The sequence below is a fragment of the Lepus europaeus genome, chromosome 12 (genome assembly GCF_033115175.1).
Source record: "Lepus europaeus isolate LE1 chromosome 12, mLepTim1.pri, whole genome shotgun sequence".
Taxonomy (NCBI): domain Eukaryota; kingdom Metazoa; phylum Chordata; class Mammalia; order Lagomorpha; family Leporidae; genus Lepus; species Lepus europaeus.
This window is the reverse complement of record NC_084838.1, coordinates 86,915,640-86,941,834: the sequence shown is the minus strand read 5'-3', so window position 1 is coordinate 86,941,834 and position 26,195 is coordinate 86,915,640. Positions and strand designations below refer to the sequence as shown.

At 43.3% G+C, this 26,195-nt stretch overlaps 1 protein-coding gene across 6 annotated transcripts in view; it reads right to left on the bottom strand.

Moving 5' to 3' along the window:
- Positions 1 to 24,173: 24,173 nt before the first annotated feature.
- The window catches only part of TLE4 (TLE family member 4, transcriptional corepressor), a 163,318-nt gene continuing 161,296 nt past the window's right edge, over positions 24,174 to 26,195 (bottom strand). For all 6 annotated transcript variants that reach the window (XM_062208457.1, XM_062208458.1, XM_062208461.1 and 3 more), the window contains one exon: positions 24,174 to 25,862. In XM_062208457.1, the coding sequence (XP_062064441.1) occupies positions 25,755 to 25,862 (108 nt within the window). In that variant the 3' untranslated portion in view covers positions 24,174 to 25,754. The remainder of the gene's footprint in view (positions 25,863 to 26,195) is intronic.

Here is a 26,195-nt window from a genome sequence, read left to right as displayed (position 1 = left end):
TATTTTACACTTATACCCCACTACAGCTAGGATGCTAAGTCTTCAATCAAAATACTTGATAAGTATTTAGGTTTCATAAAATATTCCACTGAAAAAGTTGATTAACTTACCCAAGTTGTTAACAAACATGCTTAAAACGTTTCTAAAAACTGAACTAACTTTTTCAAACACCGAAGGCCAGTTTTTCAACTGCAATTAAATTATAAATTCAGTGTTTCTAGCTGCATTAGTCACAGCTCAAGTGCTCAAAAGCCACTGTGGATAACGTGGTTGTAGCATTGAAAAATAGACAGGCCTGCAACTCAATCAAAGGGTCTCGGATGAGTGGCTTGACTTTTCTTTACCTTAATTTCCTACTTTACAATTAATAAATTGACTAATTTACAACAGGAAAAGCCATAAATTATTCTCTCCTCTATTAGAAGTCATATATCCAAAATCTATAACTCGGTGACTACCAGATAGTAATGGATCCTCGATAGTTACTGTTTTTTCTTAATGTTTTATTAAGAAAAATTCAAAATACCAGTAAAGCATTAGACAGTGAACTCCAGTATATGTACTGCCTAATTCTAGAACTGTTAACATTTGACCACACTTGTCTTATTATCTATGTCTCTATTCACTGGCGCATCTTAGCTTTTCATATAATTCTTTTTTTCTTAAAGCTTATATCATTCTATTTTTTTTTTAAGATTTATTTATTTGAAAGTCAGATCTGCAGAGAGAGAGAAGGCGAGGCGGAGAGAGACATTGAGAGGTCTTCCATCCGCTGGTTCACTCCCTAGATGGCTGCAATGGCTGGAGCTGCGCTATCCGAAACCAGGAGCCAGAAGCTTCTTTATGGTCTTCCATGTGGGTGCAGGGGCCCAAGGACTTGAGCCATCTTCTACTGCTTTCCCAGGCCATAGCAGAGAGCTGGATCAGAAGTGGAGCAGCCAGGTCTCAAACTGGTGCCCATATGGGATGCCGGCGCTGCAGGCGGCAGCTTCACTTGCTACTCCACAGCACCGGCCCCCCAGATTCTTTTTTTAAAAGATTTATTTATTTTGTTTGAAAGAGTTACAGAAAGAGAGAGGGAGAAAGAGAGCATTTTTCCATCACCAGTTCACTCCTCAGATGGCCACCACAATCGGGGCTGGGTGAGGCTGAAGTCAGGAGCCAGGAGCTTCATCTGGATCTCCTACATGCTCGGCAGTGGCATTAGCCAGGAGCTGTTTTGGAAATGGAGCAGCCAGGACTGGCATCCATCTGGTATGAAGGTGCTGCAGGCGGCAGCTTTACCAGCTGCGCCACAGCGTCAGCTCTCAGGTTTTCATGTATCTCAAAGTAAATTGCAGAATCAGAACAGTTAACCCCTAACACTCCAGCATCCATATCATTAATTAAAATAAGTATTTGATTTTGGTCCTTTTTTCTTTCTTCTTTCTTCTCACTCTCTCTCTCTCCCTCCCTCCCCACCAAGCTTCCCACCACCCTCTATCCCCAACCCCATCTTTTCTTCCTTATTGGTTTTTAGATAAACAAAACATTTGATGAAATGTGTTCATATTCAATAAACCATTGTGTAAGTACTGACAGTGCATTTAGTTATGTCAGTCAAGTCTCTATTAAGATATAGAACATGTCCCTTCCAGAAAGTTCCCAAAATTCCCTTTCTCAGTAACCCTACCCCTCATTGCCCTGCACCCTCCCAAGGCAATTATTTTTCTGGTTATCCCCCATAGATAAGTTCAACCTAATCTAGAATTTGAAGGAAATGGAATCATATCATATAATATGCAGCCTCCTTTCACTCAGCATAATGTTTCTGAGTTTCATACATATTGTTTTGTACTTATTCCTTTTGTTTGCTTTTTACTGAACAGTAATCATGGCAATTCTCAGTGACTGAAACTCTGACCTGATCACCCAAACAGCCCACTCCATTCTTTGACAGCTCAAAAAAAGTTTTCCATCCTATCAATCCAACATAGATCTCCCTAAAGTTTCTGGTATCTGATACTAGTTCAAGTCCTTCATAGTGATAAAAAAAAAAAAAAAAAAAAATGGGCCGGCGCCACGGCTCACTAGGCTAATCCTCCGCCTTGCGGCGCCAGCACACCGGATTCTAGTCCCAGTCGGGGCGCTGGACTCTGTCCCGGTTGCCCCTCTTCCAGCCCAGCTCTCTGCTGTGACCAGGGAGTGCAGTGGAGGATGGCCCGAGTCCTTGTGCCCTGCACCCGCATGGGAGACCAGGAGAAGCACCTGGCTCCTGCCATCGGATCAGCGCGGTGCGCCGGCCGCAGCGCGCCAGCCGCGGCGGCCATTGGAGGGTGAACCAACGGCAAAGGAAGACCTTTCTCTCTGTCTCTCTCTCACTGTCCACTCTGCCTGTCCAAAAAAAAAAAAGAAAAGTGCTCATTCCTATAACAGCACTCAAAGTTGGTGACAGTTGAGTTCTCCTGAGCGCTCTGTGGAGATGCATTTTCCTAATTCTATCCATTCTACCTCATACACAATATTTTAGGTTCTTTCACCTTCCTAGTCGTTAACATTTATTTGTTTTCTTGCTCACTGGCTGTGAGTGCCACTGGACACCGCCACATCTATTTTATGCCTCAACACATGCTCAGCCTCTGGTACAAAGCCTGGCAAACAGAAGGCCCTCAACAATTACAGTAAGCCCTCTGATTCCAAGTGGTCAACTATAGATAAAGCATATTTTTAAAAAATGCCTCCATATTGAATATGGACAGACTTATTTTCTTGTTATTATTCCCTAAATAATACAGCATAAAAAATTATATAACATATATTGTACTGTGTATAGTAAGTAATCTAGAGATGATTTAAAGTATGCAGGGAGATGTGCATGGTTATATGCAAATTCTAAGCCATTTTCTATAAGTCACTTGAGCATCTGTAGATTTTGGTATCCAGGGGAGCACTGGAACCAATCCCCTTTCGATAATGAGGAATCGCTGTAGCTGTTGAATGAGTAAATTAATCTATGAAGTAGGAATGGGTCTCATCTTTGAGACCCTTTGCTTAATTTTGTATGCACATTAAGCATTAAGTGTACATGCAGCAGCAAGCAGGCAAGTACCAAAGAGAGGAAAATGTCAGAAATGTTTGTAGAAAACACTGGTTATCAGGGCGGGGCTAGTGGCACAATAGGTTAGGCTGACACTAGGGACACGCACATCCCGTATCAGAATGCCCAATTCAAGTCCTGGCTTCCCTGCTTCCAGCCCAGCTCTCTGCTAATGCAGTCCAAGGAGGCAACAGGTGATCCCTTTCCCCCTTGTGGGAGACCCAGTGAAGTTTCTGGCTCCTGGCTTCAGCCTGGCCCAGCTCCAGCAGTCATTTGTGTAGTGAACCAGTGCATGGAAGATCAATCTCTCTCTCTCTCTCTCAATCTCTCTCTGTGTGTCTTTCTGTCTTAACAATATATAAAATGAACTAAAACAACAACACAGTGATTCCTAAGATCTATACCTTAGGGGATACACCAGTGAAATGCAGTAACTTCCATCCAAGCCAGAAGTACAACCCTGAGTCAGGGTTTCCATCCCTTTTCCAGAGAACTGAACGGATAGCCTAGACCAAAACCTGACATTTCCCTTCCATATCTAAAATCAGTTATAATTAGCTGACTCTGCTTTTCTTTTCTAATTCTTTAGGTGTCCAGAATTAAGTAAATCCTGCCCTCTTTACCTCATGCCCCAGGTCCACATATATAAGATCTCTTTTTTGCCCTTCACGTAGGAAGAGTTTTCAATAAGTTCATGGAAAAACTAGGCATCCGTTTCAATAATTTTTGCTCCAATATGAGCTTATGCCATTTTACATGCACTTAACTTTAACTGCCCTCATATTTCTCTTTCCTCTTTCCCAAGCAGATGGGCAGGCCTCTGCGTTTGCTACCTTCCTTTGGAAGACTTTGTGATCCGTTCATGCAGACATCTCCTTCACACAGTTTGACTCTCAGCCTCCTTTCTTCCAGAGAGGAATTACCCTAAGGGATGGGGAAGGAGGAGGAGCTTGAAGCTAGGTAAAGGCAGCAGAGTCTGGGCAGGAATTGGAGCTTGTGAGGTTTCCCAACAGAATGACTCGCCCCTCCGCCGGCTCTCCCAGCCCGTCCTCTGAAGGCTGTGGTGAGCCCCGGGAGGGTCTATTCTCAGCTGCCGGATATCAAGGGCAGCAGCAATTGAGACTTGAGCCCCAGCCTTCCAAGGAAGCTGCCGAACTCCCCACCTTTAACAAGCTACTGAGCTGGGGACCCATGCTCACAGCGCTTGATCTCATGTCCTGAACCAGCAGGGCCTTCTCCTCCCAGCTCTGTAAGCTTCCTGATGTCTTAACATCTTCAGGAAGGAGAGACGGGAGGAGAATCCCATCCTCACTCCCTCCTTCATAACCATGGAGAATGGAATTTCTTTTCAATTGAGCAAGATGGGGACTCAGAGACATATTTCATTAAATCTTTTAAATTGAGAAATAGTGCAACTGTTAAGCACTCGACATTACAGAGTAAGATTTATAGGGACCAAGGGGAGAGAAAGGAGGACTAGGATGGAGAATAGAGGTGGATATTTGATGTAGTACTTATGATACCAGTTGGGATACTTATATCCCATATAGCAGTGCCTGGCTCCGCTCCCTGTTCCAGGTTCCTGCTGCTGTGCACCCTGGGAGGCATTGATGAGGGCTTGAATACTCATGCCCTGCCATTTCAGTGGGAGTCCAGGATTGAGTTCTCTACTCCTGGCTTTGGCCTGGCTCAGCTCTGGCTGTTGCCTGTATGTGGGGAATGAACCAGTGGATGGGAGATCTCTTTCTCTCTCTCTCACTCTCTGTCTCTCAAGTAAATAAAATTAATAGTTACTTTTAAAAATAAGGAGAAATAGGGGTCGGTGCTGTGGCGCAGTGGGTTAAAGCCCCAGCCTGCAGCTCCTGCATCCCATATGGGGGCCAGTTCGAGTCCCGGTTGCTCCCCTTTGCTCCAGCTCTCTGCTATGGCCTGAGAAAGCAGTAGAAGATGGCCCAAGTGCTTGGGCCCCTGCAACCATTTGGGAGACCCAGAAGAAGCTCCTGGTTTCTGGCTTCGGATCAGCTCAGCTCTGGTCGTTGCTATCATTTGAAGAGTGAACCAATGGATAGAAGACCTTTCTCTCTCTGGCTCTAACTATGTAACTCTGTCTTTCAAATAAGTAAAATAGACCTTAAAAAAATAAGGAGAAATAAAACCATATCGAAGGGAAAAGAAAAAATGGAGAAGGAAGAGAACGGAATACAAGTGATATCCACGTAGCACAGACCTAAATGATTGTGAGACATAAAATAAACTAACGATTCACTAAATAAATGTGGTTTTATCCCCTTTCTTGACAAATATATATTCAAAATGATAAAATGAAAAACTGTGTTTAAAGCTATGGTTTTCTCATAACTAAAAGTCAATAAATTCTCAAAGATGACTGGGTTTAATTATATTGTGTGTCTGGGTGTTTTCTTGATGGGCTAGTGATGTTTGATAAATAATAAAAAAACTCATTAATTCACAAATGTAATCCATTAAATTCGTTTTTCTTACCCTTTGTTCAGTAAAACACTAATTATGTTATAATCAACATTTCCACATATTTTGTATTCTATTGACAATAATGCCAAAATAGACACTATTCTTGAAATATTGTTGTCCTGAGGTAATGTTTTTTATGACTAATTTCTACTTGAAGAATATTTACTGGTGAAAGCAGTATCCACTAGAGTTAATGAAATTCCTTTATATATCATGTCCAAACATTGTATTTGAATTGCACATGTAGATTACTTTTACCACAAAATTAAAAATATTTTTATTTCAATATATAAATTATCAAACTTCCATTTTCACCATCCTTTATAGCAATATTAGAGCCATGTACAGAAAACGATGTCTGCACAACTGGTTCCACAGCATGCCTAGATCCACAGCAATGCAGACGTGGGAGTAATTTGGATTATTTAACTTTAGAAAATGTTCCTAAGACTCCACATGTTCTGAGTGCTAATTTGTAAATATCTCTGGAAACAAAAAGAGAAGTAAGAAAGTGCTCAACACAACTAGGGAATGGCGCTCAAGCACATAAGACTCTACTGCATGCACGTTATCAAAGCAAAACTGATTTGACAAGTTAATTTGTCTTTCTCTTACCTAAGCACTTCTGCCACTCAAATCTCTTCACATACTCCAGAGCAGTGTTCATCTCCGATGCCAATGGCAACAGTGCACCCCTTAAGTTGTCATGGTATTCCAATGGAGGACAAGGAGGGAGAAGGCTTTCCCTGGGGCCCGAGTGGTGTTGCTTTTAAGGGTTGATGTTTAGGGTTACAATGACCCAGCACTGAACAATAGATTCCAAGTGACAGAGGTGCTCATATATATTTTAAAGATTTCTTTCTCTTTCTTTTCTTTTCTCTTCTTTTCCTTTCTTCCTTCTTCCTTCTTCCTCCTCCTTCCTCCTTCTTCATTCTCTCTCTCTCTCTCTCTCTCTCTCTCTCTCTCTCTCTTTCTCTTTTATCCCAGAGCAAGGGGGAAGAGGAGTGAGTGCAGATCTTCCGTCTTCTGGTTCACTCCCCAGAGGGCAACACTCAGAGCTATGCCCTGCTGAAGCCAGAAGCCAGGACCTCCATCTGAGTCTCCCCAAGTGCACATACTTGGGCCATCTTCCACTGCCTTCAAGGTGCATTAGCAAGAAGCTAGATTAGAAGCAGAGCAACCAGTACTCAAAGCTGCACTCCAATATGGGTTGTAGGCATCACTAGTGGTGACTTAACCCACTGTGCCATAATGCTGGTCCCCCTATGCATTTTTTTAATTAGTTCATTTGTGTCTCCAAAGACAAGGAGAACTCTCCAAAGTGTGAAGCTATGACAGATTTCTTCTTGCCAGGTCTAAGAAGTGAGAATGAAGAAAGGGAAGGAGATGAGAAGAAAATGGATGAGAAAGACCCCGAAGCTACCTCCCACACTCCCAAGAAATTAAAGCCTTCGACCTTAATGGTCTATGTCCACAAAGATCCTAAGCACTAGAGCACTAATGAAAAATGTGCAGCTCATGTTCATTCAAAAGGTTTCTATAAAAATATGTAAATATAAAATACATCTTTAGTAAAGTACATTTCTGATCACACACATACATATCCTCTTCTGGTTTTTCTGTAGCAAATGATATCACTTTCTTCATCCCAGTTCCTTTTTGCTTTACCCTTAGAATGTCCAAGATGCGCTGAGGGGCTGGTGCTGTGGTGCAGTGGGTAAAGCCGCTGCCTGCAGTGCTGGCATCCCATATGAACGCCAGTTTAAGACCCGGCTGTTCCTCTTCTGATCCAGCTCTCTGCTGTAGCCTGGGAAAGCAGTAGAAGATGGCCCAGGTTCCTTGGGCCTCTGTGCCCATGTAGGAGACCTGGAAGAAGCTCCTGGCTCCTGGCTTCAAATTGGCTCAGTTCCGGCCATTGCGGTCATCTGGGGAGTGAACCAGTGGATGGAAGACCTCTCTCCCTCTCTCTCTCTCTCTCCCCCCCTCTCTCTCTTTCTTCCTCTCTGTATATCTGCCTTTAAGATAAATAAATAAAATCCTTTTTAAAAAATGAGTTCAGAGATGCAGCTGTGGGCTGAGAGACAAGAAACGTCTGATTTGGAAGTACTGGGTACAGATTTAGGAATTCAGGGAACAGTGAACACATCTTGGTAATTTTGGGAATCCATATGGAACTGATCATTTGCAGTGGAGGAGGGTAAAATAGGACATTGAAAACAAACCTCAACCATTACAAGGCCAGCATGGTGGAGTAGCAGGTTAAGCTGTTGGTTGCAATGCCAGCATCCCATTTTGGAGCACCAGTTCAACCCCCAGCTCTCTGCTTCTGACCCAGTTTCTAGAAAATGCAAGTGGGAAAGCAGTGGGAAGATGGTCTAAGTGCCTGGGTCCTTGCCATCCACAGGAGAGACCACAATGGAGTTCCTCTCTCTTGGCTATGTTCTGCTTAATCCCAGCCATTGCATCCATTTGAGGAGTGAACCAGCAGATGGAAGACCTCTCTCTCTCTTTTCCTCTCTGTCACTTTGCCTTTTAAGTAAAATAAAATAGATAAAAATAAAAGCCATCTGTGATTTCTGTCAACTCATAAAAAATTTCTAATACACATAGATGTAGTCATGGAAAATATATATTAAAGAGTATATTTTTCAAATTGATTTCTTGTTTTAAAAAGATTTATTTATTTGTTTGAATGAGTTACAGAAAGGCAGAGGCAGAGAGAGAAAGAGAAAGAGAGAGAGGTCTTCCATCCGCTGGTTCACTCCCCAAAATGTCCAGAGCTGCACTGATCTAAAGCCAGGAGCCAGGAGCCAGGAACCAGGAGCTTCTTCCAGGTCTCCCACACAGGTACAAGGGCCCAAGCACTTGGGCCATCTTCTACTGCTTTCCTAGGCCATAGCAGAGAGCTGGAGCAGAAGTGGAGCAGCAGGGACTTGAGCTGGCGCCCCTACGGGATGCTGGCGCTGCAGGCCGGGGCTTTAACCCGCTACGCCAGAGTGCCAGCCCCAGTTGATTTCTTTAAAACTTATTTGTTGTATTTATGAAAGGACTTCCAAAAGCCCATGAGGAAATGTTTATTATGAGAAAACAATGCATGGATTTTTAAAATTATTTTATACCAAAATAAACTTGTTTATTAAATTCCATCCCCCTCCCCCAACTCTGTCTATTTATCTATTTACTTGTTTGTTCATTCATTTGTTGCCACAGCCTGGTGAAAGCTTCAGCAAGAACAGAGCTCTATTCCTGGACCAACTTTTGGGATCCAGTGCTTTAGGTGTGCCCAGCCAAGAGCAGCCAATGAGCTTTTACAGAATTTTCATTACAAGAGCTGTGAGATTTCAGAACACATTTTTTTCTGGACAAGTTGGTAAGAAATTTGTTACCCACACCAATGTAAGCCTAGAAATCATTGAATATTACTCCTTGTGCTGGCTTCTAAACATACAAGTGTAAGAGGTGGTCCCGGATCATAAAGCCAACAAGATGTTTTTGGTTTATTTAGACATTAAACATCAGAAAAAATGGTAGAATGTTCCTCTAAACTGAAGCAGAGACTAGGGAGGGAGAGAGGGCGAAACATATGCCGCTCTGAGAAACGTGGCCAGATGAACAGCCAAACTCCCCCACACCACAGACCCAAATGACAGCTGGATGACAACAATCCCCAGAAGAATGGAAAAGGACTTCTTGCTGGCCCTGAAACTGAAGGGCTCCCAGAGCCTTGGCAAACGGCTGATAACCTTTCTGTAAAACAGGCCTGCTGCCGAGCTCCGAGAGGTGGCCTCTCCACAGACCTGCTGAGGATGGCTGCTCACTGCAGCTCCACTGCTCCTTGCTAGAAGGTCAAGGACACGCCTGAGTGACAGCCAGGCCGCGGGGCAAAGGCTCACGGGTGCCCTTAGACAATCAGGTCCTTGGTGCAACTCACAGGTACACTTTTCATGGTGCTGCGCTGCTCAGGCAGGCATGCTAACACTGGGGACCGCTCCGCCCACTGGGTATGGAATTTGGTCCAATCCTTTTGCTGCCCTGAGCCTCCATTTCCATGCATTTATGCAAGGTCAGCACCACACAGATCTGTATCACTTAACGATGGGGGTAGTTTCTGAGACCTGTGTCATCAGGCGATTTAGGTGCTAGAAGAACATCATAGAGTTGACGTATACAACGTAAGACAGCTCCCATATCACTGAGCATGGGGACCACCACTGATGGAAATGTTACTATGGGCAAATGGCTATACTTGTGTTACAATGAGGATTCAATAAAAAGTTGTAAATACAGTAACCTATTCAGCAGAGATTGGTATCCCTTATATTTTTAAGTATAATAAGCATTTTTAATTGGGAAATAGAAATTTATACATTTATGGTGTGCCACATGAAGTTCGACACATGCTTACACTGGGAATGGCTAAATTGAGCTCATAACACATGTATTATCTCACATAATTATCACTTAAAGTGTTAAGAACACCTAACCTTAGGAATTTTCAAGTATACAATAGCACATTGTTATTCACTAGATTTACCACGTTGTGCAATACATCTCTTCAACTTATTCCTCTCTTGATCAGAGATCAAGAGATCCTAATCTCACAGCCATCCCCAGGCCCTGGTGACCACTATACTACTCTGTGTTTTTAGATTCCACAGTTAAGTGAGATGATGTGGTATTTGTCTTTCTGTGTCTGGCTTCTTTCATTTAACATGGTGTCCTTCACATTCACCCACACCGTTGCAAATGACAGAAAGTTCTTTTCTAGAGCTGAAGAGCATCGCTGTGTCTGTGTGTGTTTATCAATATCGTATTTTTATTTATCCACTGGTGAACACAGAGGTTGATTTCCTGTCATAGCCATCATGAAATGGCATTGCAATGAACATGTGAGGGCAGACAGCTCCGTGACATACTGTTCTCATTCCTCTAGATAAATACCCCAAAGCCAGATTGCTGGATCTTATGTAATTCTATTTTTTTTTTTTTTTTTTAGGAAATCTCATATTGTTTTCCACAATGACTGCACTGTTACGTTTTACTAATTTATTGTCCTATCTTATATACCCTATTTCTCCCAAAATTTCACGACTGTCACTATGAAGAAAAAGGAAGAGGAAGGGAACACCTGTGCCTTCAGAGGATGAGTCATCGCCAAACAGCTGGGGTAGCCCTGGAGCGCTGGACGTGCGGAACACCGGGCCTCACTGCTGGAGAGCTCTTAGGCTCTTGCCAGCCGCCATGGCCTGACCCAAACATGGGGATGACGGCTGCAGGCACCATCCAACTCCTCCAGGAGCTCAGACAGCAGCCATGGGGGGCCCCTTTCTTCCTCTGTCCCTAGTTGCTGGCTCATGACAGCTGAGCTGTCCTGTCCAATACACATTAGCCGTCTTCACACACATGCGAACACGTCAATGGAAGCTCCCACTGTATGGCGTGAAGCACATTCCTGCTATTTATAAGCAGCAGCCCCACAGGCGGGCTTCGCTCTGTAACTTGCAGTTCTCAGCAAGCTGCACCAGAATAGAGATGTGTTCATACTTTCCAGTCACCCAGATTGCCACTTCAAAAAGGGAGTGATAGACAAATATGGTGCAGCCCGTTTATAACATTTTCCCATGTTTAACTTCCAAATTTGAGAGTCTTAGGCACAGTTGCCAAAAGCAATTTTTTCTAAATGCAATATTTTTTTTCTTGGTCTCTTAGTAAATGTAACTGAATATTTTTCCCCTACTGTTTCTTTTCAGAGGCCAAGAGTTTTTCGCTCCGGGTCTGCAATACCCTGCCTGGGCTATCACCCAAATGGCTTTCGCACAGAAAGTGAGAAAGAATTAAGTGTTTCTGCAATTGAAAAATGGTTCTGTCTGCCTCCAAGCCGCAAAGCTCTCCTCTTTACTGAACTATTGCTTTTAGATTCCAAAGCTAAGTGTACCAATGAGCCTATGCTGGTGCCAAGAAAGAAACCAGAGAATGGAGAAAATCCAGTCATTTCTGTAACTGCAGCCCATCAGGGCATAGTCACCTAGTTCCCCTCCCCACCTGCTGCCCTGCCCCCACCCCGCGCCCCCAGGTATTTTTAGAAGGAATTTCTTGCAGAGTCTATTTAAACCTCAAAAAGTTGTGGGCTTTGCACGATGTCTGCGAATGACAGTGTAAGCTGGTTGCTGACCGTTTTTTCATAATAACTGGTGGGAAAGAGATTTCACCTGCACTTGTAATTTAATATTGAACTTACCTTAATGACAGGAAAAGGCAGGTAAGCTGCCCTCCACTGATGACCTTTCTCTTTGGAGGGTTTAACAAATCTCTTCCCATTTCAAAAGTGTGTTTTATCCTGTAATCTTGTGTCTTTTATAATGCAAACTTGCCAAGGGGAAGAAATATTTATACCAATTTACTTTAAACATCTCTAAGTATTGCAATAAACATTCTTATTATGATGTCCCTAAATAGGCCCGTAATCGTACATACTTTTGCTGTTGTTCAAGGCCAGTCTCTGAGCTGTGAATGGTGGCCTAGGAAAGTTTTCAGGAATTTTCCAGTTTGTAAAATACCCTGGAATACAGTTCATTGTTACTCTGTTTTCTTTTTTAAAATTAACTGTAAATTTTCAAGTCACCATTTCCTTCGTTTCCTCCTTACATAACTTCAAAGCAAAGCTAACAATCTTTTTCAAAAGCTAAATTGAAAAAACTCAATAGGGCTCGGTGAGAATACTAAAAACCAGTAAAAAGTAGAGAAAAGAGCTATATTTGAAACTGAGAAAGGGACAGCCCTGAAAATCACAGAGCAGTCAGTTTAGTTTTCATACCTGGAAAATACTAGAACAAATCATCAAAAAATCAATTTGCAAACACCCATACGATCATAGAATACTAGGTAATAATCAGCATTGCTTTGTGAAGAAGTCTTGTCAGAACCATCTAATTTCCTTCTAAAACAGAGTGACAGGCCTGGTAGATCAGAGGGATGAAATAGATGTAACAGAGCTTGAATTTTACAAAGCTCTTGATTCTCTTTTCCATGATATGCTCATCAACAGATGACTTCAGACCACAAGAAATTGGTTGTCAAGGTTTACTAAAAAGCACAGCTCTGGGTGTTTCAGCATTAAATTGGCAGGTGGCGGTTTGGATAGGAGGATGTTTGATATGACATTTGGTCCAGGAATGAGTGGCTCTAGAAACCATTAAAATGTCCATCAGCCACAAACACAGTCCTAGCACACGCTCAGTCAACATTTGTTCCATGAAAGAATAACCGATAGCATAGCCATTCCTCGGGGGACTGTGACCCCTCTCAAGTGAACTGGTGGGTAGAGACCTGCCTACTGGGGAAGGAATATTTGCTCCTCTTCTGTGAAGACCCAGTTCCCGAAGGGCACTGTGTTAGGTAAGGGATTTACACTGTTTGGATAGATTCAGTTACAGATTACTTTGACAGGTTTTATAAACACACAAAATTAATGGTATAAAATTTATAGTGGAGAAAATTAAACTACATAAGCTCAAGCTCTATAAAATGCCAAACGAATGTCATATGAAATGCTGACTAAGCAAAAGACAGGCCATATCCCCAAGGCATGTCGAGGTGGAAGTTTTGAGAAAGGATAGCTCAGTCCCTCCCTGGCTGGGCGGCTTTGATAGACGACATTGGACGCTTGTTGTGTCCTTGTGTATAAAGTGGATCTCCCAAATGTGCCAGATTTCCTCTACCACAGAGACTCCTGTGTTTTCCCAGACCCTCACCATCTGGGCGCTGTCACGTCCTCTGTAGCCAACACCTGAACCAGTACAGATCAACCGCCACCACCACAAAGGGCTTTTCCAGGGTGTGCGTCTGACCCATAGCAGGCCATCAGAGTCTTTCACAGGATTGTTTTTGAACCAGAACTCAAGAGAACATGAGATGGCTCAGACTCTCCATTATTATAACGTCCACTCGGCTGATGGGGATGTTTCCTGCAGTGAAGAGAAGTCAGCCAGTGCTAAAAAGTAAAAGATTGCTTAGAGAACAACAGATAACAGCCACGGGGTGGGCCTGGCAACATTCAAACCCGGATTCCCAATGTTTCTGAGACCCAGCTGCATCTCTGCTGGCCTGGAGCTTCTTCTCCCTGTCTTTGCGTTCTGCTAGCCCCAAAACTCTCTGGTTTTGCTTAAGCCTTTTCCCGTTGAGTTTCTGTCATTTATAACTAGATTAAAACACACACAAACATTTCAATGAACAGGTAAGAAAAAAACTTTAACCATACCCTCAGATAGTGACTTATGTTAAAATCACAGAAGTTGCATTGTTGAGTCAAAGCTTATGCACACTAACAGGATGAAAACACATATCCAAAACAGTTTCAGTTGGCAGTTCAACTCATCTACAGTATATGAGAAAGTCTGTTACCTATTCCTCCCTAACACTGACTAGTTTTTTTTTGCTAATCTGGTAGGTAAAGTGCCTTCTTTAATTTGTGTTTACTTGATTATAAATTCTAATAATAGAATTTATGAGAATTTCTTCTCATCTTTTCTGAATATTCTATTTGCATAATTTCCCCAATTTTCTGTTGATAAATTTTCTTACTGATTTGAAAAATTTTTTATACATAAAAATGCTAAAAACTTTGCTTGTCTTAATGAAAATATCCAATGGAGTATTTTTGCATAATTGTTGTGCTCTTGCATGCAAGAGTTGAAAGGTTAAAGAATTATAGGGGCTGGTGCTGTAGTGTAGAGGGTAAAGCTCCTGCCTGTGGCATCGGCGTCCCATATGGGCGCTGGTTTGAGTCCTGGCTGCTCTACTTCCGATCCAGCTCTCTGCTAATGCACCTGGAAGATGGCCCAAGTGCTTAGGTCCCTGCACCCATGAGGGAGACCTAGAAGAAGCTCCTGGCTCCTGGCTTGGGACTTGGTACCCAAGTATGCGGATCATTTTCTTTTGCTTTTCCCAGGCTATTAGCAGGGAGCTGGATTGGAAGAGGAGCAGCAGGAGTTGAACTGGTGCCCATATGGGATGACAACATAGCAGGTGACAGCTTTACCTGCTAGGCCACAGTGCTGGCCCCTCAGTTGATAATTTTGTATGGCCTGCAAATCACGTTAGAAATATTCAAATGGTCCTTGGAAGATTGCATTTAACTTTCCACCCTTCAAGGGAAAAATCGTGCAGCTCCTCTGTCAAGTTGATCATCCTTGTGTGCAACGAAAGCCCAAACATTATCAGCAGTTCTGTCCAGCCTTTATCTCCCTCCATCTTGATAACTTTCCTTTCATCTTTGTGACAGGTTAATTTGTATATCTTTCTCCTTAGATGTTAAAAAATATATTTACTAAGACCGGCGCCGCGGCTCAATAGGCTAATCCTCCGCCTTGTGGCGCCAGCACACCAGGTTCTAGTCCCGGTCGGGGCACCGATCTTGTCCTGGTTGCCCCTCTTCCAGGCCAGCTCTCTGCTGTGGCCCGGGAGTGCAGTGGAGGATGGCCCAAGTGCTTGGGCCCTGCACCCGAATAGGAGACCGGGATAAGCACCTGGATCCTGCCTTCAGATCAGCGTGGTGCGCCGGCCGCAGCACGCCAGCCGCGGCAGCCATTGGAGGGTGAACCAACGGCAAAAGGAAGACCTTTCTCTCTCACTGTCCACTCTGCCTGTCAAAAAACAAAATATATTTACCCAATATAAATCTGCAAAATTCAGTTATAGGACTACAAAGGAAACTGAGAAAAATAAATACAATATGGTTAGAAATGAAAATAAGTGACCCTGAAAGTCCTGATTGGTTTAATAATAATTTGGAGGAGGGAGCTAAAAAATGTGATGCAAAGAGAACTCAGTAATGGATTTCTCTCTTGGGGTGGGGGGCATCAACAGGACCTGAGTTACAGGTGAACTGTGTATCAGTTCACCTCAAATCTAGTAGCTTAAGACAGCAGAAGTGTATTATCTCAGTTTCCATGACTCAGAAGTCAGGTGGTTGTGGTCCTGGGTTTGCCATGAAGCTGCCACCCAGGTGGATTCAACCTGAGGCTGAGGATCTGCTTCCAAGCTCACTGGTATGAAAGTTGGCTGAAGGCGCCAAATTCCTCATCCCAGGAGCCTCTCCATAGGCAGCTCACTTCAGGGCAGCCCTCAGTGATTGAAGGGAGAGAAAAGGCACATAGAAGTGATTGGAATAATTTATAACCGAGTTATGTCATCACTTCTGCCACATCCTATTGGTTACCCTGACTAATCCTGGTACAGGGGCTTCACACAGGTGTGAATACCAGGAGGGGGGCTCATTGGCAGCAATTGTAGTGCTGGTGGCCACAGCCTGTGGCCCACTTATTGAAGCTCTATTTTCTCTTAACTCTGCCATTTCAATTCTCGGGATTGGGACCACACCTCTCCTGTCTTACATACATATGCTTTCAGGCCATCTTCTCCCTTCCCCAGGCTTCTGTGGGAATATGAATGACCATTTCCTCAGGCTAGATGTTTCTCTTTTGGTTTCTGACTTGTGTTTTCCCTCTCCTCCAAGACTTCTTCATGTGTGTGTCTCTTAGTCACAGGCATTCTCCACCACACACTTCCAGTTCACTCCTCCTATCTCTGAGGATGAATCACCAACCCAGAGACCCGTGTCTAACAGACTTGCATTTAATGGTGGTAGCCACATACACTCAGCCATAGAAGTATTATCTTAGACATTAAGTGATGCTGTTTCTTAGAAAACATTAGAATGAAAACAAAATATTCCTTTTTGAGCTTCCCTTCTACTGGCATTGTAACAAGGCATACAACTTTTTCTTTTTTTAATAGACTTACCAGCCATATTTTTTTTAACATGGTAACTTTCATGCATATGTTCGCCAGATGATAGTTTCCGAAGCAAATGACCACAGAAATGTTGTTTTCTAACTGTTTGAGAAGAGTAGGATCAATCAGCAGAAGAGGGAACATTTTTATTACCTGCTGTGCTGTCCCAGACACTGGCATCCTATGCATCATTATCTCCAGAGAGACAGTGGAGTGAGCACGGGGTCAGCATTCAAGTCTGGACAGAAGTGAAAATGTCCTGAACTGTTGGAAATTCCAGCAAAGACTTTTTTAGGCACCACAGATAAATAGGATTACAGTCCTGCAATATCCCTCAAAGATGATTCCACTTAAAACACTCACGGCTGCCCACTCTTCTCCCGGGAGCCAATTATACACTTGCCTAAATAGCTATGCAGCCTGCACTGGCTCTGCAAGCCCTTGTTTTTCACAAGAAAGCAATCCAGATAGTAACATAACTGGCCCATGTTCTGTGATGAGATCATAATTAAAACTCTACAAAGTCATGTCTCTGACTCCCCTGAGTTCCCTTCTCGGTGGTTGGAGAGACTGGGCCTGCTTTAAAACAGGTGTGTGACATGAAGCCCTCAGAGTGCATAATCAGACTGCTCCCACAGTGGAGCAATAGATCAAAATGCCTTTGTGTACTCAGAATAGTGGCACTCAGGGCTTCAAGCAGCCTGTGTCCTTTGCCTTGAAGCTCATCAATCTACCCTGTGAGCAGGGCCTCCTGTTATCTCAGTGCAATTTTAACATGACTGTAAACAATTCCGTTTTAACCACCACGGTTGAACCTTTATGAGCTCATGAATCAAAACACACAATAGTAATCAAAGAAAAGCTTCCCCTGTGACTCATCTTTCAAACAAGAATATTGTACATGTCACAAAGTGCTTTTCTCAAAAAAAGAAACAAGGCCAGAACAAAACCACCAAATACACCATTTTATCCAAAGATTAACACAAGGTTAAAAAAAAGATAACCACATTTTGAAGTTTGAAGAGGAAAAAAAAAAAAAAAGAAAAAACATATAGGTTAGCATACTTCCAATTAGAAAATTTGGAAGATATTTTTGGCACCACTGATTTTATTTTATTTTTTCATCATTAAATTACATCGCTTTTTTTTTTTTTTTTTTTTTTTTTTTTTTTTTTTTTTTTTTTGGACAGACAGAGTGGACAGTGAGAGAGACAGAGAGAAAGGTCTTCCTTTTCCATTGGTTCACCCCCCAGTGGCCGCTGCGGCCAGTGCGCTGTGACCGGAGCACTGCACTGATCTGAGGCCAGGAGCCAGGTGCTTCTCCTGGTCTCCCATGTGGGTGGGGGGCCCAAGGACCTGGGTCATCCTCCACTGCACTCCCGGGCCAAAGCAGAGAGCTGGCCTGGAAGAGGAGCAACCCTGGACAGAATCTGGTGCCTCGTCCGGGACTAGAACCCGAGGTGCCAGCGCAGCAGGTGGAGGATTAGCCTATTGAGCCGTGGCGCCGGCCAAATTACATCGCTTTTAACAAGGTTCTTGTTTATAGATTTTTGGTCACAAAGAAAACTGCATCAAACCAAAAAGCAAACTTCTCAGTGCTGAAGACACATTGTCTGCTGCGCAGCCCAGAAAAAGTATGGACTTTTGCTCTGGTATAGTAGAGAAGTAATTTTCAATAGTTGACTAGAAGAGACAGAAACCACATGGGGGCTGCAGGTGGCAGTGAGACGAAATAAAGCAGGAACCGAAGGCATCCTCCAGGCAGCCTCACTCTGAGAAGGACTGCACATGCTGAGGCCAGAGGCTAAGGGCTCCGTGTCAGAGCCAGCAAGCTCCTGTCATGCTCCCTCCATCACCATCTCACTTCTGTGACTCCAACTCATCTGAAAAATGGGAATAACGAGAATGCAGGCCACAACTCCCTTCAGTCCCCAAATGAAAAATTCAAAGGAAACCAATATATTTCTTTTTTCGGTCAGGATGCATATGGGTACGAAACTGATCTAAACTGAGCTGCAGATTTTTAGTCATTACTCACCGCGCTTACTATGAACATTCAGAAGTCTTGCCCCAGAAGTATTGGTGTTGTACTAGATGATGGGGTGCCACATGTACCACATTACCTTTCTTTTTTTTAGGTTTATTTATTTATTATTTCAAAGGTAGAGTTACAGAGAGAGAGAGAGAGAGAGAGAGAGAGAGGTCTTCCTGGTTCATTCCCCAAATAATGGCCAGAGCTGAGCTGATCCGAAGCCAGGAGCCAGGAGCTTCTTCTGGGTCTCCCACGTGGGTGCAGGGGCCCAAGAGGTTAATACATTTAGATATTTTTCCTTCAAAAACTTTAAAATTTTGTTCTTCAAGGCACAAATTTCAGTTCTCTGGAAAATGAAATAACAATTTTTCATTTCTTAAAATTGCCAGCTGATTGAGGGAAATGATGATACAATAAAGTCGCTCAGAAGAAAAACAGGAAAAATTTTTTTCAAAGTCAAAAAGCTGAGCCCTTCCAAGCTTGAGAGACACCAACTGGCTTTGTGCGAATGTCCCTGCAGCCCTGTGGTCAGGTTGTCAGTTCACAGGAGTTTTACAAACCTAACGACGTGTCTTACAAAACAGACACCGCAGCGCTGCTCTCCGCGTTGTGCTACTAGAAGCCCACTCCAGGAAAAGAGCCAACACATGAGCACAAAATGGCATGCGGGGAAATGCTCTCTGCCGAAGGTTGAAGGCAGCCAGGAAGTCCGGCTGGCAGCTCCTGCCCAAAGTCTACGACTTAATAGAAGTGGGTGCCTGCAGAGTCCAGGCCGGTCACCTCCGGCTGTGCCACGGAAACCTCTGATGCCCCAAGATGTCCGTGCAGTGGGGCTGACTACCGGCCAGTTACTGAATATCCTGACTTGGCCCCGAACCCGAAATCACATTGCATTACTGCCCACTTACAGGAAATGGGAGAGGCCATGAATATCTGATGGGGGCTTAGTGGCAAGGTTTAAGTGGATTTCTTCAAGTGATGCAGAGACCACAACTTGTGTTCCTTTACCCGGCTTCTGGGCATGGTGCTCCTCTGCACTGAGTGCGGGGTGTTGCTAAGACAAGGCCCGGATGTTCAAGTGAATGTCATTTGTCAAAGCTGAACCTTTCTGGGGGAAGACAGGCTTCTACTGAAGTTCTTTGTAACAGAAGCTTCCTAAGGGAAATTCTGATCTCCCCTTGTCATGTTTCCTGGTGGGTCTCTCGACTATACTAAGGGCTCCCGGCCCTGGCTGCAGCGTTTCACCCTCGACTTAGTTCCCAACATTCTCCTGGCATTCTCCTGCAACTCCCAGCCTCCGGGCCCACTTCATACTTCCAGCCACATGATGTAAGAAATGGCCAGGGTACTAGGTATGGTCATTTCTTTAGAAGAGGCAGTGGGGTATCTAGTAGAGAATGGGAAATGGCCAACTGCTTCTTAGTTTAGGGGAAAATGTTGGACCATTCAAAACTATGAGGGTCTTAGTCTAGATCCCACCTAAAGAGAGACTAAACATTCTGCCACTTAAATTCTGAAAATCCAAATGTTCCTCCCAAGTACCTACTAACATGCATGCCTGTACGTGTGATTATTTTGCCAGGCACAAGATATAGTGTGGGATCTGTGTGAATTTAAGTTTTCTTCCATAACAAGACGAGACTTGTTAGTTCTAAATGTTCTCACCAGCCCACAAGGTGAAGGGTTCCCAGGGAGGACTCCAGGCCCAAGGCAGTAAAAATCAAGGGGGCATACAAAAGAGACATCTACTCCAAGGGTGGGGTCTGCACTGTTGGTGCTGCATTTACCCAGAGTAGGCACACACAGCACAGTGACTACAACTTGTAATTGACCTAGGGCACTTTCAAGAGGTTCTGTGATGCGGAGACCTCATGCCACTTAACTTGCTTGAAACAAGGGCAAAGAACAATGAGGTGAACGCATCTCAAAGCTGTCCTTTCCATTCCTGCTCCGATTGGTCACGTTGGGCAGAATTCTGGACTCTAAGTGAGGAGCACTTGGGATGTCCCTCTTGGGATTTATGGAGAAGAGGATGTCACTTTTGTTCTCTGTGTAAATTCAGGATTCTGGCATCCATGGACCCGGTCCAGGCCTGCACTGAACACAAATGGGACCTTTGTGATAATACTTGTTCAGTTTCCCTCCAGCCTAAGGGCAGCCTGGCTGGAATTCGCCTTTCTGCAGGCCAAATATCTACAGTTTCAGCCGAGTATTTCCTTTCCCTGGTGAAAGGAGTCCAGGTCTCCCGCTAATTCCTCTCTGGCACCTACGAGATTCTGCCACCTGTTGTCAAAAACCCAAACGAGACTAAAATAAAATGCAAACAGCTTACAGAAGGAATCTTTTTCTACTTACAGCATTGCTGTTAAAACACTCTTAATATATGAGAGGTTTTCTGCTGTGCTTAGGTTACTAACCCCTTCTTTGGTTAGTTTTGAATGTAAGTTTGAACTGAAAAGCAAATAAATGCAATTAGCTCAAAAGAATGGAGATGACTGCAAGCTGCTATTCTATTGCTGATGTCTGAATGAGAAACTGAAGGGGGGCGGCATCCACAGCGCACTGTTCAGTCGCTCTGCAAGGTGCCTAGGAGCTGGCAGCATCTGGGATAGTAAGATCACTGAAGGCTAGCAAAGAAATAACTTTTTTTCCTTGTACTAACATCTTTATAATTTTGTAATGGCTTAACTGATGAACAAGAAATCTCAGAACAGATTTCCTTACAACTGCCCAAAATATGGTCACCAAATACCCTAAGTTGGACATTTCAGAGTCTAGGAGAGCACTAAGTGCAAGCATGTCCAAATGGAGGCTTCCAAGAAGTAACTGAATTCAAAGTTGAGGGTACGGCCAATTGTTTGACTGTTCACCAGGCTGACATGTCCATAGAACCTCTGTCCAGAATGTACCCCTCTGAGGGCGTCCATTTCCCTAGCTGTTGAGTGCTATATTCCAGAATGTGGTGGCTATGTGAGATGGTTTGACACAGTTCCAGTACATCCCGTGGTGACACAGTACCAACCAGTTGCATGCATTAGGTGCTCCAGCTGAATTTCCACATACCCCAGCCCAGGAGCTGGGTCTCTACAGTTCGCTGGACATGAGGTCAGCTTGCTGAGTAGTGGCCAGAAGTGAGGGATATGTTTGTAAACACTTGAAGATCTTGGGAGTCTGCCACTCTCCATTTGCCCTGCCAGTCTTTGCAAGGTCTTGATGGCTTCTTTAAGTTGGGCCTCCTTCTACTATGTTGACAGTTCTGCTGAGGTCCATCTTCTCAAAGTTAAGTTTTTCTTGTTCAGGGCAATTTTTGTCTTTGTTGTTCTTCAGATCCTGCAAGCCCACACTTGGAGTAAAAACTATGGCAACCCAAAGGCTAAGTTTAAGCAGTTTCTCTAAAAATTCTATCAAGACTTCCATACACATCATCAGGCCTGCAACTTACAGATTTATATTAAATAAAAAAATCTGAGGAAGCCTTGGCAAGGAGAGGAAATAAGATGCCCATTTACTTAAAAAAGTTAGCTCTATTTATACTTCATCTCAATTTTTCAGATCACCAGAGAAGAGAGAGCGAGCGAGTGAGCGCACGCTTCCATCTGCTGGTTGACTCCGCCAAATGACCACACCAGCCAGGGCTGGGCCAGGCTGAAGCCAGGAGCCAAGAATTCCATCTGGGTCTCCCGTTTGGGTGACAGGGGTCCAGGCATTTGAGCCATCATCTGCTGTCTTCTCAAGTGAAATCAGAGGGAAATCAGATTGGAAGCAGAGCAGCTAGGACTTTAACCAACACTGATACACAATGCTGCGTCACAATTAGCAGCTTAACCCACTGTGCTAGAATGCTGGCCTCACCTCAGTTTTTCATCCAGTTAGCCAATGTTTTTGGTTTCTTTTCAGATGGAATTGAAAGACATCATAGACTTGATCCATCGTACACTAAATGGGAATGCTAACTCCTAAATGCACAGTGCACATAATTTTTGTGCTGAAGCCTTTTATTTTTAAACTACTTTGCATAGTAGAAAGACACCCAGATTAAAGAAGCCATCAAAACCTTCCTAAGACTGGCAGGTCAAATGCAGTGTGGGGAACTCCCAAGATCTTCAGGTGTTTACAAACATACGGCTCACTTAAAAAACCTTAAAGATACACACCCGTCGATCAAGGAATACTTTAAAACTTGAAAGAACTTACATTTCCCTGCTCATTACCCTCCGAATCCCACAGTTCATCAAACTCTGCTACAAGCCTGGTAACAAGTTAGGCACTTGGGTGAAGCAGAACACAACCCCTGCTCTGTGGAGGCAGAGGGCAGTGTCTCACACAAGGAAGCTAAATGAAGCTCTCAGTGCTGACCAAGATGATGCTATTGCTTGACCCTGGGATGCCACTCCTTGAAGGACTGCCACTTTCTCTTCTTCAAAGCCTCTCAGAATCAGATGTCCTGACTAGGACAATGTCTGGTCCACCGTGTCAGTCTACAAGGCTGGGTCTGCTCTTTGTGCTTATTTGGCCAACAACTACCCTCTTGGCAGAATTCCAGATTCCTCATGTCCTCTGTTGTATACAAATATTCTCATTATATTAGTAACCTATCAGACCTGCTTTTCCCCTTCCTACATCTTTGGACAAGCTGTGAAAGATCTGGGGTCATCATGAACAGGTGACTACCAAATGGAACAGATGCCAGCCCTGTCACCATTCTTCCCTCCCAGTCCCGCAGAATCTCCACCCTGCTGCCTGCAGAAGATGTGTCTTGGAGGATGTTCGAGGATGCTCACTTACACCTATACCTTCTATGACTATTAATTTGCTTTGACTTGCATGTCACCCCTTGATGTGACACTACTCCTCATACTGGATGCTGCTTCCAATGCAACCCAGGAAGGCTGCTGAATTCTACTTGCTCAGCACCTAGAGTCAGTAGCTATTACTAAAGCCCATCACTCCCGACCACTGTGGGACTCCTGACCTCAGATCATCTTCTACACAGCTGATCCTCAAAATGACAGAGGTTTGAGTTGTAGAAACTTGGGAATCTTTAAGCTCTTTCTGATGCTCAATCTTCACACACCCACCCAGGAGCATCTCAAGGAATCTGGTGCTTTTAAAGAGTTCAGAGTGTCTGGCAGTGGTCCCCAGTTCTAAGTGGTCTGTGAGAGCTAACACCAAAGGCAGTGTTAGTTCCTCAGACCTTCTCGCAATGCCATGAATGTTCCATCCGTGCAGTTCAATACAGCAGCCAGTAGCCATGTGACTACTCACATCTGAAATATAGTTGGTGCTTCTGGGTAAACCGGATTTATAATTTCATTTAATTTTAATAAATTAAAGAAGCAACAAATGGCTAGCAATGACCATATGTGAAAGTAACAAGGTTATGAATGATGTAAGAACTTTTTGATAGATGGGGAAACAGTAGAAGATGGCCCAAGTCCTTGGGCCCCTGCACCCACATGGGAGACCTGGAAGAAGCTCCTGGCTCTGCATCGGCTCAGCTCTAGCCTTTGTGGCCAGTTGGGGAGTGAACCAGCAGGTGGAAGACCTCTCTCTGTCTCTACCTCTCTTTCTCTTTCTCTCTCTGCCTCTCTGTAACTCTGCCTTTCAAATGAATAAATAAATCTTAAAAAAACAAAAAACAAAACAAAAAACTCCATGTTACTTCAACACCAATATACCTTGAGTATAGCTATTAATTTTTAATATTTAGAAGTAGCATAGCCAACCAGTAAACTGAAGCCAGCAAAACAAAGAATTAGAAAAATAAGCATATTAGAAGTTATTTATGTTTAATGCTTAAAAGTCTGAATGCACAAACAATCTACCATTAGAAGTACTGGCGGTCAATACAATGCATTAGAACTATGTACAATGCACAGTTTAGTATCAAAATCTTTCTACACTGTAGAGTTTTACGAAACTATTAATGACATCAAACACTAAGCACTTAAGACACCATTTTTCTTCTGCTACCACATTAGGAACGTCAATGGACAGTCCATTTCAACTTGCAGCATCCATCCATTTCTAGTATGAAATTAAGTAATTTTCTACTTACACAATAAAGTTTATCTACACGGTTCTTTTGATTTTGATCCATAGCAGCAAAGGCACTGTACATCAGCAGATCCACAGACTTAAAAGATTTGTAAAGCATTCAAACAAAAAATAATAATAAAAAAGGAGTCACATATTATAGTTTAACAGCAACAACAACAACATAAAAGATAACACAATGTTTCTGGCACAATGGCACAGCCTGTGTCCATTTCAGGGACATCCAACTAAGACATGGAAAGAACTGGAGGTAAAGAAAGCAAGTCCTCCTCCCAGGAGAGAGTCCATTCTTTGTGTTTTCAGAGGGAGGTCTCTGCAAACCCTCTTCTGCTGTTCTTGTTTGTGAAAGACTTGACTTGCACAGCGGTAGGAGCCCTCCTGTATCTGTGCAGCTCCCAGAGAGCATGCCACAAAATAGCCCATAATTTCTCGGAACAACAAAACTACCCAGATTTACATCTCCCTTTGCAAAGAAACATGGCAAAAATACCCAGAAGGGATTAAGTTCTCTCTTTGAGGCCCGATTTAATTTGTTCATTTGTCTATAATACAATAAAAAAGGGAATTAAAAACATTATTACAAAGACACTTGTCAACAAGTCGAAAAAGGAAAAGAGAAAAAGTCCAATTATTTTTCTCGAATATAATCTAAAGCTATAGATATATTGGTTAAAGTTGTCCAAACAGACTCAAAATGAATATGACTTGGCCTCTCATGTTCTAATTGTTCAGCCAAAATTCCAAACTTCCTGAAAATAAGTAGAAAACAAAAAGAAAAACCCTAGTAACAACACAGCAACATATTGCTTCCATGTGTAATTATACATTTCACATCTCTATACAGTCATTAGTCTACATTTAATGACATTTTAAAACAATTTTTTAAACCTTTCTTTCCCCTCCTTCGTCAAAAAAAAAGGAGGGAGAGGGGTATCAAATACAACGCACCTTCATTATCAATGCAGGAGCAGACAGCTTTATTTAGTCAGTCATTGTTAGAAAGCCTTCTTTAAACAAAATAAATATATTACAGATATAATACATAATTAAAGATTCCGGTCACTGTTAAGTATGCTATTCCATGTTCTTCCTAGTAGACAGCTGCAGATTTGGTATCACAGGTTCTTAATGAGTATTCACAATTCAATAGCAAGGAGGAAGTGGGGTTAAGGAAGGGGATTAAACTCCACAACTGCAAGGAGTATTTGAAATCCTTGGTTTTCGATGCGGGGGTGGGGCTGAACATAAAAGGATGAGAGAGCAAAGTGCTACAAGGAGAAGGAGTCCAGTTTGCATGAAGATCTGTCCTTAATAAATAACTTCATAAACCGTGGCCTTCTTGTCCCCAGAGCCAGTGACAATGTACTTGTCGTCCACAGAGATGTCACAGCTAAGCACCGATGAGGATTCTTTGGACTACGAAAGAAACATACAATAGAAACAGTTAAATACTGCAAGAAAAGCCCACGAGTACTGAGAGGCAGGGCTGGAGAAGCTGGAGGAACGAACACCTAACGTGCTCCACTGAGCACTACCGGAGCACCAGTCAGGGCAAAGCAGTCACAGTGCTTCCAAAGAGTGGCAGAGCGAGAATCCCTTCCCCGGGCACCTGGCCAGGCTCACCTGGAGATTCTCACCCAGAGGGGTGAGCACGGCTGCTGACAAAGCAAGGCCCCATTTCAAACCCTGTTTTTCACATAGTTAAGAGCAGAGTTTATTATTAGTTTGACAACTTCTGAACAACTCAAA